Source organism: Falco punctatus (genome assembly GCF_963210335.1).
Source record: "Falco punctatus genome assembly, chromosome: 2".
NCBI lineage: Eukaryota > Metazoa > Chordata > Aves > Falconiformes > Falconidae > Falco > Falco punctatus.
The window spans coordinates 90,186,565-90,199,350 of NC_137581.1; the positions used below are offsets into that span (position 1 = coordinate 90,186,565).

The 12,786-nt window shown below is 36.6% G+C and overlaps 1 protein-coding gene across 8 annotated transcripts in view; it reads right to left on the reverse strand.

Annotated features, from left to right (window-relative positions):
* MBTPS2 (membrane bound transcription factor peptidase, site 2) overlaps positions 1-12,786 on the reverse strand; it is a 47,788-nt gene that overhangs the window by 19,772 nt on the left and 15,230 nt on the right. For 6 of the 8 annotated variants that reach the window (XM_080377585.1, XM_080377584.1, XM_080377583.1 and 3 more), the window contains exons 6-9: positions 10,227-10,345; positions 9,120-9,300; positions 6,551-6,645; positions 4,389-4,584 (exon numbers count right to left, since the gene is read on the reverse strand). In XM_080377585.1, coding sequence (XP_080233711.1) covers positions 4,389-4,584; positions 6,551-6,645; positions 9,120-9,300; positions 10,227-10,345 — 591 coding nt within the window. Of the gene's footprint in view, positions 1-4,191; positions 4,257-4,388; positions 4,585-6,550; positions 6,646-9,119; positions 9,301-10,226; positions 10,346-12,786 lie in introns of all 8 variants that reach the window. The other 2 variants (XM_080377587.1, XM_080377588.1) reach the window with 1 other exon arrangement.

Consider the following 12,786-nt stretch of genomic DNA (forward strand, 5'->3'; position numbering starts at 1 on the left):
AATTGCTGGAACCTCACAGTACTAGCACATGACATACCAAAAGTGCTGCTAAGTATGTCTTAGTTAAGAGCAACATCAGATTTCTTCAGGTTTAATAAACAATTCAAGGACATGGAAAAAAAGGCAACGGGAAAGCAGTCCCAAAGGCACATGAGGCAGAGAACTGGTCTACTCAGTCGCATAACAACATTTTCTTGTGTTAACAGAGGCCCTTCTGATGAGTCCAACCAGCAAACATACCATGGGATGGAGAGATTTGGATAGCAAGGAGTCCCAAAAAAGGTTTTGGTGTGGCAACAACCAGAGAACTTTACAATACCAAAACTACCACAGCTGTGCCAAGACAGCTTGAAAATTATATTCTTTCTTACCTTAGCTTAAGAAAGACTTTGAATTAGGGGAACCGAGAAAAAATAAATAAGTCTGTTGGACCCCTGAGTGAAGAGCATAACAGACAGAAATCCTGGACACCATCCAGCTCAGAAAGTCAGAGGCATCCAAGTCAAATGATATCCAAAGTGATATCCAAAGCAAACAACTCATCAAGCTGAAGGCTGGTATCAGAACATCTGATCAGACCTCTTGTTCATGAGCTAAAATATCAAAAATGGCTGAGGCAGCGAGTGTATTCAAAAGACATACACTGAAATACACTGTAATTTCAAAAGCTTGACTGCCTCCTGACAAACACCCAACGGACACAAACAAGTCACCATCCTGAACTTGAAGTTGTGCCTACATTGCAAATGGATCACTAATCTCCTTCCCTCTTTGTTACAACAAACCCTCTGTTGTCCCTGACAGCCACTGGACAGGGATCTCAACTCCAAACCTTGCTGCTAAAGCAATCTCCAAAACACAAACTCGTCACGAAGTTGCTGGACCAAGTGCTAGACATTGTAACATAAGGCAATGAATTTAGTGTCTGCAATGGATTATACCTAATGGCAGCAGGGAAATCTGTCCGATGAATAATAAAAAATTTACAGAAATTATGTTCTCCAGGCTTGTCTTCAAAAGACACTGCTGGAAAGAGGGGAACAGCAGTGAGGCTGGGTGAGAGAAAACAGTCATTGTTTTCCCACTCTAATTAAACAATTCTTTGACCTGGAATTAACATTTCTTTTGTTGGCTAATGCTAGATGATGTTGGCAAATATTGTGAAGAATGCACAATGGACACAATTTTAATTAGAAGTGATTTGGAGACTAGGCTGACCAAAGCACTTTTCAAAACCTCTTAATGGGGGAAAGGGCATGTATGCCATGGCAGAGAGGGAGAGGGACAGCACGGCATGAGATATCCCTGTGTGGCCTCTGGAAGAGCTACACATGTAACCTTTTAAATACGGGTTGAAAGAAAAGAAGCATCATCCTCAGCAATAAGGGAAAGCAAGCACAGAAATACTGAGAAACCAGATTGTACCAGATAGACCTTCATCAGGGATTATGGCTTTTGTTGCCTAAAAAACTTCCAGGAAGTGGCTTTTTTTGTTTCCCCCAGAAGACTTGGATACAACAGAAGCAGACTTGTCCAGTCTAGGGAAATTATCTTCTAGGTAAGTTCCATCTTCTTTTCATGAAGTAAATCTTGCAGGTTTTGATCCCTGATGAGTGATGCAGATGCAGTAACATTCAAGGATATGATCTCCCAAACAGCATGAATTCCAAATGTGAATGTTAGTCACCAGATTATTCTCAACCAACGAGGGGCAGAGAAGGAAGCCAAGATTTTGCAATACCAGAAATGACATGAAGAAATGAAAAAGCCCATACAAAATAAAGAAGACACACTGCAAAGTTGTATGACAATAATGACAGTGCCCTCCATCTCAACCTTAAATAACATCTGTCCAAACAGGGAGAGCCTCTAGAGCATTACTAGCCTGCAATAAGAAAAGTCTAAAAGTCTTGAGTAATACCACATGAATTAAACCCATGGTATGGATTTATATTGGATTACATTAGATACTTTTTACAGAGACAATGATAATTAAAAGGATTAATAAATATGGCCATCCTAAACAACATGCATCCCTAATAATTTCTTCTGGTTTAGTTTTGGCCAATTCTCCAGCAACGTAAATTCGTTTAGGATTATGAATCTTTCCAGTTGGGTTTTTTAATTATATACTGGAAACAGGAGCTATATATGGTATCCATATCAACAAAACCATTTTTGCTAGGATATTTTACCTTGAGGAAACAGAACCATTCTAAGTAAGCTGTACAGCCTGTTTCTTGTAAGTAGCTAATATGGATATAAGTTTTTATCAGGAAGGTAGCTTCAAATGAGAATATGAAATAATTACTGCTTCTCCATAAATCAGGACTATCATGACAATACAAGCCTAAGTAGAAAATAATACATGCATAGCATTAGAATGTTTTTCAAACATTACTTTGGTTACATTTCTAGAGAAAGTAAAGTCACACAGTAGCGCAACTCCCTTATCAGGCTGTGTTTTAAATGTAGTACTACTCTAAAAGTAATGTACCCTGCAGGCATTAAGATCACACTAAAGAATAATAAGGCATTTCAATAAAATGCATTCCTATTTCAAAATTCACACAGTAGAGGAAGAAATTATTTTCCTTTCTTAACTGTAAGAAAATGGTTACCACATTCTGATCAGTCACACTTGGGAGGGGGAAAAAAAATAATCAAACCTGTTGGCCCCAAGACAGAATTGTACAGTGCAAAGTTAAGTCTGAAATATTTAGAAATGTTTCATTGGAATGCATGGAACTCTATGATGGTACAGTAGACTATCTGCTGCCCAAACCAGGATCCCATAATTTTAGCTCTTGTGTTTTTCTAAGGGGAACATAGAGCACAGGTTGCATTTGCAGCAAAGTTTGTAATAAAGTCAAGATTTTAGCTTTCAAATTAACACATTCAGTGTGCAATACCTAAAGTACAGTAAATCACTTTAAAATTATATTCCTATAAATACACTGTATTTTCACACAGTAACTACCTAAAGTAGAACTACCTCATTAGATGCAATAACATTCTTTTCTGACTTCTGAAAGACTGACAGGTTCAATTGTTTTGCAGAATTACCATTCAGTAGGAAACCCTGACTAAAACTCCATTGCTCCAACATACTGGAAAAGAGAACAGTATCAATTGTTCTAGAGTATCTACAGTTTGTATTGTTACAGACCAAGAAAGGGAGCTTACAAAAATTATCAAACCCTACTCCTAAAATTTGTCGCTGCATTTGGAATAGATGCCATCAAATATAGAACAGTGTGTTGATATCACACAGGTGAACAATGTTTTCCTCCTAAGAGGAGGCAAGAGGGCAAAAGTCACAAGTGAAGAGATCACATTTTGTTCTTAAATGAGGGTATAGTGTAAACAAGTAGAAATAAGTAATTCGTATCAAAATATGACCAGCACAGAAAGATAAAGACTTGCAGATTAATTAAAGATATGGTTATGCAAGAACGCTAATGGATTTACACTACCAGTTTTCATCACTGTTTCTAAAGCTCTTTTGTACCTAATTCCAGTGCTGGTTCAGAAAAGTACAATGCCTTGCTCAGGAGGTACTTCAAGATGTCTGAAGCAAATCTCCTTCTCTGAGGTATAGCCGTCTTTGAGGAACAGACAGGTTCCTCACAGAAAGGAACAGTAGTTTAACACTTCACACTTTTTTAAGCCCATCTGAAGCTAATTTTCACCATGCCACTCAAGCTACTAAGCAGGGATGTTGATGAGTTTGTTCCTTCTTTCCATACTTTACTTGCTTGAAAAGCAGAATTACTTTTTACTTGTATATATGGCTGAAGAACATAAGCTTGCCTAAAGGACAGCCATATTCCATTTCAAAGTAAGGAACTAAATGGTTATATGTTATTTGATTTAGGGCACTCAAATAAAGAAAAAAATAATCAGAAAAAAAACGGTGTTGTGATTGTTCTTATGTCTCGGTAGTCATGGGAATCTGTCACAGATACTTGGGTATTAGGTGTGATTTCAGCAGTCATGCTAATATTCCAGGCAAGATGTCAGACCAAGATGCCCTAGAGATTTTACAATAGCTTTTTGAGAAGTTTATGTGTTAGGAAAATGCAGGTGCCTGGTTCCCATGACTAACCTGAGTGAGATCTGTTATAGAAAAAGCCCTTCCATACTCTTCTGAAAAAACAACCATCTCATGCCACATATGGTTTCTATTACCTTCGTAACTCATTGCACTGTGCACATTTCATTTTAGGCCTGAGTAGTCCATGTCTCTCCACTGGCTGCAACAACAAATGGATTCTGCATTAAACAAGTTAACTGACAAGCGCTCCAAGACCTTGTTCAAGCAGCCAGGCAAAGTAAATCATATTAGAAATCTCTTTTGTTAAGCTCTTTTAATAATTAATACCAACCTGTGTACTGAAGATGCATTGGGTGTCCTACATACAGCATATCAATATGGGGTGGATGTTTTACCCTGATTAGCCTTGTTTGGTTCTCTAAAGAAGGAGTCACACAAAAGCTTGGAACAAGGTCCTTCTGGCAGTCCATGTTGGTTTGACAGACTCTGCTGGCTTCAATAACTTTTCGTGCTGGCAGACAGGCATACTGCAAAGGGCATTTAAAATTATTATCAAATTTAAACGTATTTTCCAACTGATCAGAATAAAAGGTACTATACATTCCTTTTTAAAGCAAAGGAAGTGTCTCACTGATATACTACCTGTCCATGAAGAGCCGAAATCTGCTTTTTTGGTGGGGGTTTTTTTGGGGTTTTTTTGTCAAATCCTGTAGAACCTCTGCCTGACACATATTCAACCTGTCATTCCTTTTTGGTGGAATGTGGAAGAGAGGGTGTGCAAATGTACCAAAATAAAAGTTAACTTTTCAAAAGGTACACATGTGCACAACAAAAAAGAAAGACACCTAAACATAAGCCAGTGATTTCTAATGAACAGAGCCTGCATCAACAAACTAGTGACTTACTTGTTTAAGAGGTTTTAGTCTTCATTGATCTAAAACATCATTCAGCTGAACAAAACCTTTGTTCAGCAAACCAATCAACAAACTTACCATCTGTGTGCTAACTAAGAAACCATTCTCAGTTCAGATGAGCACAAGACAATGCAGTGTTGGGTCCCAAGTCCTACCCATAACACCCTTTCACTCTGCAGTCTTAGAGACCAGATCTTCCTTGCTGCCCACAGGCCAAACAGAGTACAGCAGAAAGGAACAGGAAATTGTTTTCCCCCCTCATGTCTCTTGTAAAAGCTCAGCGATAATTTCCCTTTTGTTCTTAAACACAAGCAAGGAAAGTTCATGTACTGTTTGCCTTAGGAGCAAGAAAAAAAAAGAAATAAAAAAAAAAGAAAAAAAAGGATATTCTTGCTTCTTAGCCTGATAGTTACACTCCCCATAAATGCATGAGTGTCAGACACTCTCCATTAACCTCAATACAAGCTCTTTCTATTCTAACAAGGGGGAGAGGGCACACTTTCAAATACTGCTGCATACCACTGCAAAGACTATTTAAAATAATTGTTCAAAAACTCACAGCCAGTCTAAGGAGCCTTGAAGGTCACAGGTTTCTGAATGCTTTTTTTTCTTCTCTGTTCTTAAGTAGTAGAAGAATGTCAAAGCTCAGTGGGGTAGCGATTTACCAAATCTTGCTGAACTCCAGAACATTACCAGTCACTGTCATATTTCAAATGAACTGCTGGTCTCTGCTTAACTCTTAGTGGTTAAATACCACAAAAACACTCTGGAGTGGGATGTTTATTATTGCAAACTGTAAACATAGCAGATGTAGGAATAGGCTTATTTTCATTTCTTCAGGTATTTATCACTAGAGGTCAGAACAATAACAACTCATATGTGTAGAAAAGTTTACAGGTGATACCTGTGCTCTTTCTTTTGTAAAGAGAACTGTTAGAAAAATTCCACCACTGCCAATACGGATCACATATTGTAACAAACATTTCTGTGCTTTGATAAATCAAAACCCTACTGAGAAACTTTGTATGCTTCCACATGTGACAACAAATCAACATGGTGAAGAAGGAATCAAATAGATGCCCTGATTTTGAGAAACTGGGCTATCTCTAGGACTTTCTTGCATGTTTTCAGTTTAACCTTGAGAGCAGCACTGGTGGCTTCAGACAAAATAACTGAACAGTCCAGTGCTTTGCTTTGCCTATAGTGCTCAGTACCTTTAAAGACTGAAGCATCAAATCAGCAATTTCACCTTGTTCTCAAAATTTGTCTTTTCTCACCGATATTCTACATCCAGCGGTGAAAACGGGAAAGGTGTCTTTCTGTCTAAAGGAATGAGGGGGGTATATGATCTTTTCTGATTCTTCTCGAGACTTCCTGATCGATCATGGGAAAACCCATAACCAATATTTTGGGGGTTTTCAGCTGTAAATGGGGAGAATAACACACACATCCACCTTTATTACAAACTTTAAGTATTCTTAAACACTTGAGTATACTGCATAAATGTTGGTAAATATTACTAATATAATTTAAATAATTTCAGATTTACCAAACAGAGTTGGCAGTTTAAGTAACTTACCAGGTGGCTGTCCAAGTTATTACTATATGAAAAGCAAATGTCTGTGAGGCTGTTGTTACTGCAACATTCAACTGTGCCATCGAGTCTCCTATAGACTAAAGAACATAGGCATAGAGCAAACAATTATTATTATAGTAACTTCCTGAAAAGAAATTAGTCTCCTAACAAAGTAAAACATCCTGTAGCCTTCAAGAATTAAAGTAATTCACACAGCCTAGCTGTGGTTCAGTCACAACTAAAAATAAGCTTCACCACTTCTGTGTGTTATTGTCACCTGATTTCAATCATGTCACGTATTGATTTTTTTCATCTTAATAAATCTCCTTGAGATACTGGGGATCTACCACTGCAATATTCTGAACATTACGAGTTAACAAAATACTTTGATCCATTGTCTCCAACTTGCATCAAGGTTTGGCATATAAATTTGTTAGCTGCTACTGTACTGATTTCACTGGCTGGCTATGAAAATGACCAAAACTCAAAACATACTCTTTAAAACATGAAAGCCTTTACAAGATTCAGGTTTTGGAAGCTTTCCAAGCCTTGAAGGCTGCAAGAGTGAATAAATGATGTTTTAAACCATGACATAACTAGTCTGATACAGACTCTTTCTAAGGATGTTCTTTAAATTAACTGAGAATTAACTTATTCTACAAAAGCAGTTTATAAAACAACCCACAAAAGAATGGTTACTGTAAGGATCTGTGTCACAGCAACGCTGCAGTATCTTTAGGTAGATCAAGCCTGCAATTCTGGTTGCTGATTTATCACTGCATAACCTGCAGTTCACTAACACAAAGCTTTATGCCTGGGGCTTACAGGTGCAAGCACTGTACCATACAATTCTTCTTTCAAGTACCCTGAGGCTAAGCAACCACATCTATTTTTGAATAGTGAATGACCATGAAATTAGTTTCCTCATAAACATTACATTGAAAACACTTTTTTTTTTTTTTTAATTTCAAGGTCCTTGGGGCATTGTTTTCTGTCTAGCTTCATACTCAAATAGCTTACTCTCCATTTGGTTTATGGTCAAGTAGATAGGGTCCCTTTGCTAGATACATTTTTATTGACATTCTGTATTTATGTCAAGTTGTGAACTGTCAGGATTTTGACAAATGATGGCTGCTAGAGACCGAACGGAGTTCATTTAATTTCAGACGAATATTTCTCACTGCTGGAGGCTTATGACTCTGAAAATGCAGACAGACTGGTCTGATTAGAATGCAGCAGTGGGACAATGGGCTGCTAACACTATACAGCAACCAAGCTTGGAAGCAATATTGAGTCTCCAGTATTAAGTTTCTAGTATTTCAGTCTAAATAGGACTGGTTCTGTTACAGAATATGCAGTTTTATTATCCATGACTCTGAAATTGCATTTCATAGAACAGCAGAATCTGAGCATATATACCTACAGCATCTAAGAATTGGTTCTTACTTGCCATCTCCGCCCAGCCAAAAGCATGTGCCAAAGTTGCCCTCCTCTTCAGAGGGATAATCCAAACTGTTAGGTTTCTAAAAGTAGAATCTTACCCATATTTCACTAGTTTCCAGTTTAAATATTTATCTTAGTTCCACCTGTAAGATTACTTTCCTTATATACTAAAACAAATAATTTAAACCTACCTTTTCAGTCTCACAAGAGAACTAAAATGTATAAAAAAAACATGGGTTGTCAAGCTGCCTGACCCCCCTTCTTTACTTCCAGTATGGTGGAAAAACACAGTGACAATTTTAAAGCTCTGAAAAGCATCACAGAGGTTTTTCTCAGTAGCAGCTCCTTACCTTTGGAATTTAGTCTCCATAGATGCTTGCATGAAACAAACTCTAGAGAGCTTTAGGGCATGTCACAAGAAAATCAGCCAATTTAACTTGACTGTTCTTTATTGTTCTACTTAATTTTTGTTTATTGTTCTAGTTTAGTTCATATTTTTTTGTTTCTCAGGAGTAAGCCCTTACAGCAACAAGCACTCTAATTTATAAATGAAAACAGAAGGAAATAAGACTGACTTCCGGAAGCAATATGTGCAATCCAGACAAAACTGAGTTTATGGGCAATGACACTGAGACTGAAGAAGCAAATGAAACCTAAAACCTGTATAGTGAGACACATCAGAAGTGGCCATAATAAAGCACATCATTGCATAAACCACACAATTTGTAACGTCATGCTGATCAAAGCTGTATGTGTGGTAATGTGTGGAATTTATATCTGCAAAAGATCACTGAGTTGATCCACATAACTGAACTAAAAATAGAGGAGATAACTGTATCGCTGCTAACAACCAAATTATGCAATATCCTGAAGAGGCAAATTTCATTACTCCGATCATAAAGGATATTTGTATAGAATGACTGGAAGACCAGAGACATTCTTCTATCCACCTCTTCATCACTTTCAGATTTCACAAAACGGAATGGCATATTGGTAAATGCTTAAGACAGGATAGCAGACTTGACTTATGAGAAATCTGTCCCCAGCAACAAATCCTAAATCCCAAATAGTCTTTAAGACATGATAAAATTACAATATAAAATAATGAAGAGAGCACCTCAAGTCATACCTCTAGCTGGAAAGCTTAATTGCTGTAGGGTGGCTGCACTTACACAGTAGCCGACCTGTGACTTTGCTGAAATGTCTCCCAGACAGGAATTCCAGTTTTCTACGCTATAGACTGGGCAGTCTTGTAGGTTAGTGACAAGGTCTCCCACAAAAAGACCTCTTGGCCCATTGGCAGGAGAATCCTGAGAAGAAACAGTGAAGTCAGTCATGTTAATACAGTTAAAACTATAAAGATTTGTTTACAGTTCTGCCTAATAGCCATAAAACCTCTAGGTTAAGACGCTATTTCCAGAGAAACAGAACCTCAGGCTCCACTAGAAGTGATTATTTCAATGTCTGATAGAGCATTACAGAAACAACACCTTCTACAAATAATAACTTAGTGCAAAGAAAAAGAAAAGGGCAAGTCTCCAAGTGTTCCACAGACCTCTGAGTAATTATTTTCATACAAGTTAATATATTATGTTTTTTCCTACTACTTTAAGTTCAAGCAGCTTAAATTAATACCCTGAATCTTTCAACAAAGCAGGGTGTACCTATGCTTTCAAAGGTATAAAGCACAAGAAATGTCACTCTCTGCTGAGTTCTATCAGTTCACTTTTAGATCCAAGACAATCCTTTCAACTCTGCTGTTCAACTGTTCTGTATTTGATTAAGTCAGAAAAAAATCAGTCCTTTCTAGAATCTCAGCAGTCCATCTCTACTTTGCTTTCAGCTGACCAAACAAGCAAGGAAATCAGCTCAAAATAACCCGTAACATTAAAACCAGATAGCAATAACTAGAGTGATAATGCAGTTTCCAGTAGATTTACTTGGTGCCAATATTTGAAAAGAAGTTAGAAAAAAACCCAAAACAACCAGAAATAAATCTGAAAACTCATCTCAAATGTCTAAACATTTACTGAATAGGCTATAATTATTCACACCATGTTCCTTCATTTACTAATACTGAAAAACATGAGACTCAGAACGAAACATTAACCAAACAGTGCAATGTATCAGATTCTGCAGTGCTGCACTGACCAAATTTCATTGTGATAACAAGACACGCAAGTACATTTCAGGTCACAAAACATATAATATGAAAACACTAAAGATCTTTACTTACCTCTGCAATATACGTTACAAGTGCTCCAACACCCGTGTAATAGAAAGGGAAAAGAATGGCTGGCAGCAGAAATAAAACCATGAAACTTGCAACACCAAGAACAAAATTATGCCACACTCCTAAAAAGAAGGGGGGAAAAATCATGTTTCTAAATAAACATTAATAACAAAAAGGTGGTTTTGAAATGCAAGATTCTTACAGTTACCTTCTAATTAACTTTTCTGAAATGATTACTGTAAGAAGGGATGAAAAGTTAATTTGTGAACACAGCCATGAAAGGAAAATATGCATATTACTTTATAAATTTCAGTTTCTATGATGTCACTTTGTATAGGAATTTTACAGAAGCCTCTGAGCCCCTGAGAATTATACCATCAGGAAAGACAGGGAAGCACCAAGTCGATTTTTAAGGTGTTATTCTACCATATTGATACTTCATCACATACCGCTACTTTTCTAAGTACATAGTGGGCAGAGTACCCAGAAGAAACAATCTACAGAGTTGTCATCAGCTATAAATATTAAAAAACAGTGGAATGAAATGTATTGTCACCTTCTACCACAATAAAATGTTGAATTTAAGAACCTTAATAAATGGGCTTATATATGAATAAGTACTGTTTGTCCTCCTCAGAAAGATGTATGAAATTCAGTTGCAATTCAGTATTTTTCATTATCTCCACTGTATGAACGAAAATAATTATATGCATATGTGCCAAAGAAGTTCAGAAAATTACTTGAAGGCTTCTTTTACAAGAAAATCTGGACCTAAAACCACATCAAGAAACAAAGTTATGCAAGTCAGCATTTCCTGACACATTATTTTGGGCAACATTGGCAACTGCAATCTTTATGGTATGCTGTTCTCCATAGGAAGAAACAAACCACTATCATAAGACACACTTGGCTTCCTTCAACATCCAGTACTATAAGAATTTTCTCATTTAGTTTGTGTTCTTGGACAAACTTTTTTGTATGACCAATGCAGGAAAACTTTTCAATGTTGAAGACTCCTTATTTCCTTCTTACAGTGCTTCATCTTGTTAAGAGGGCTTTGATTAAACTCTGTATTTGCAGTGTAGGACAGGAAATTAAGTAAATATATTTAAAAACATGTTAAACCTATCTTTCTTGCACTGTATATAACACAGGAATAACATACGGCAGACTCTTACTTCCCCTGGCTATCTCTACACGTCACCCAGTCTCCTTTTATGTTTCTAATGCTGCAGAAATGAGAGACATTTCTGCAGCACTTTAACTAAGGGTTTGTTGCCATTTCCACTAGTAGATGCTTCTTAAGAGTGCCTTCTCCTTCTCTTTCTATAGTTTTTAATCTTATCTCACTGAAATGCAATCAGATAGATGACATGTTTCAGCATTCCATTCTTTATCTCACACACATACATGTATGTGTGTACACACACAAAGTGCAACGAAACAAATTATGAATTTTTTATCATCTTAACAAAGGATAAAACTTAAAGACAGAAATAAAAGTCCTTTTTAACAACGTGGATCCTGAAGACAGTAAACTGGAAAAAAATCCCCCTTAAAGTAATAAAAAAGAGGTGACAGAAACAGCCGGAGGGTAACAAGGAGTACTTTCAAACAGCTAGGAAAACATGGGCCTTAATACCGTAACGTACAGAGTTTACTGTGTGGAATACAGCAGAAAAGTCTAAAACAGAAAGGCTTCAAATTCATCCCAGGTGATCTATAGAAAAATATACAGGCTGAAAATGACAATACCTGTAGAGGCACACTGCTGAGTATACAATCAGAATCATTTTGCTAAAGCAGCCTCATCCTTGGATATCTAATTCCTTATATTTAAAAAGGGACACTTTACACAGCACTTAAAACACCTTAACTAATTAATTTTTAATTAAAAATGTAAAAAATCTTCAGAGTATTTTCCTGTTAAGGACAACACAAAACATATTATAAAGAATGTAAAAAAATAATACAAATATTTGAACTAATAATAAGAAAGTGGTGCACAGAAGCAATTTTCATTTAGTAAGCATGGAATTAATGCCAAATATATCACAAGTCTTACAAGAACACTTATGAACTATTCTTGAACTCATGATGCCATCTGCTGTACAACAAATATACTCTTTAATCTCCAGAGCATGGGTGGACTACAAGAGGAAAATTTGGTGTCGTTGCCTACTCTAGCATTTTTTCTTAACTGCCATACAATAATCTGAAAGCAGGTCTCTGTAAACTCAGATCTTCAGAACACAAAGAATAGGTTCATACAACTGCTCCGATAATTAATAAAAACTGAGTCAAGTTTACTGAATATTACATTTTATCATTACCAAACATTCTAGTTCTGAAACATACCTATTATTAGCTGTTAAAAACATGCAGAAATTTGTTATACCTAACTGATAACAAGCCATTGATACTAGCAAGTCTTGCAACATGCTTGTTCCTACCTTGTATTCCCCTATTTCAAGTTTCCCAAGAAAACAGGTGTTTGCTTGTTGTCAAAAACACACAAGCAATTATTTTCTATTACAGCTCATAATTTTATTTTTCTAGATGA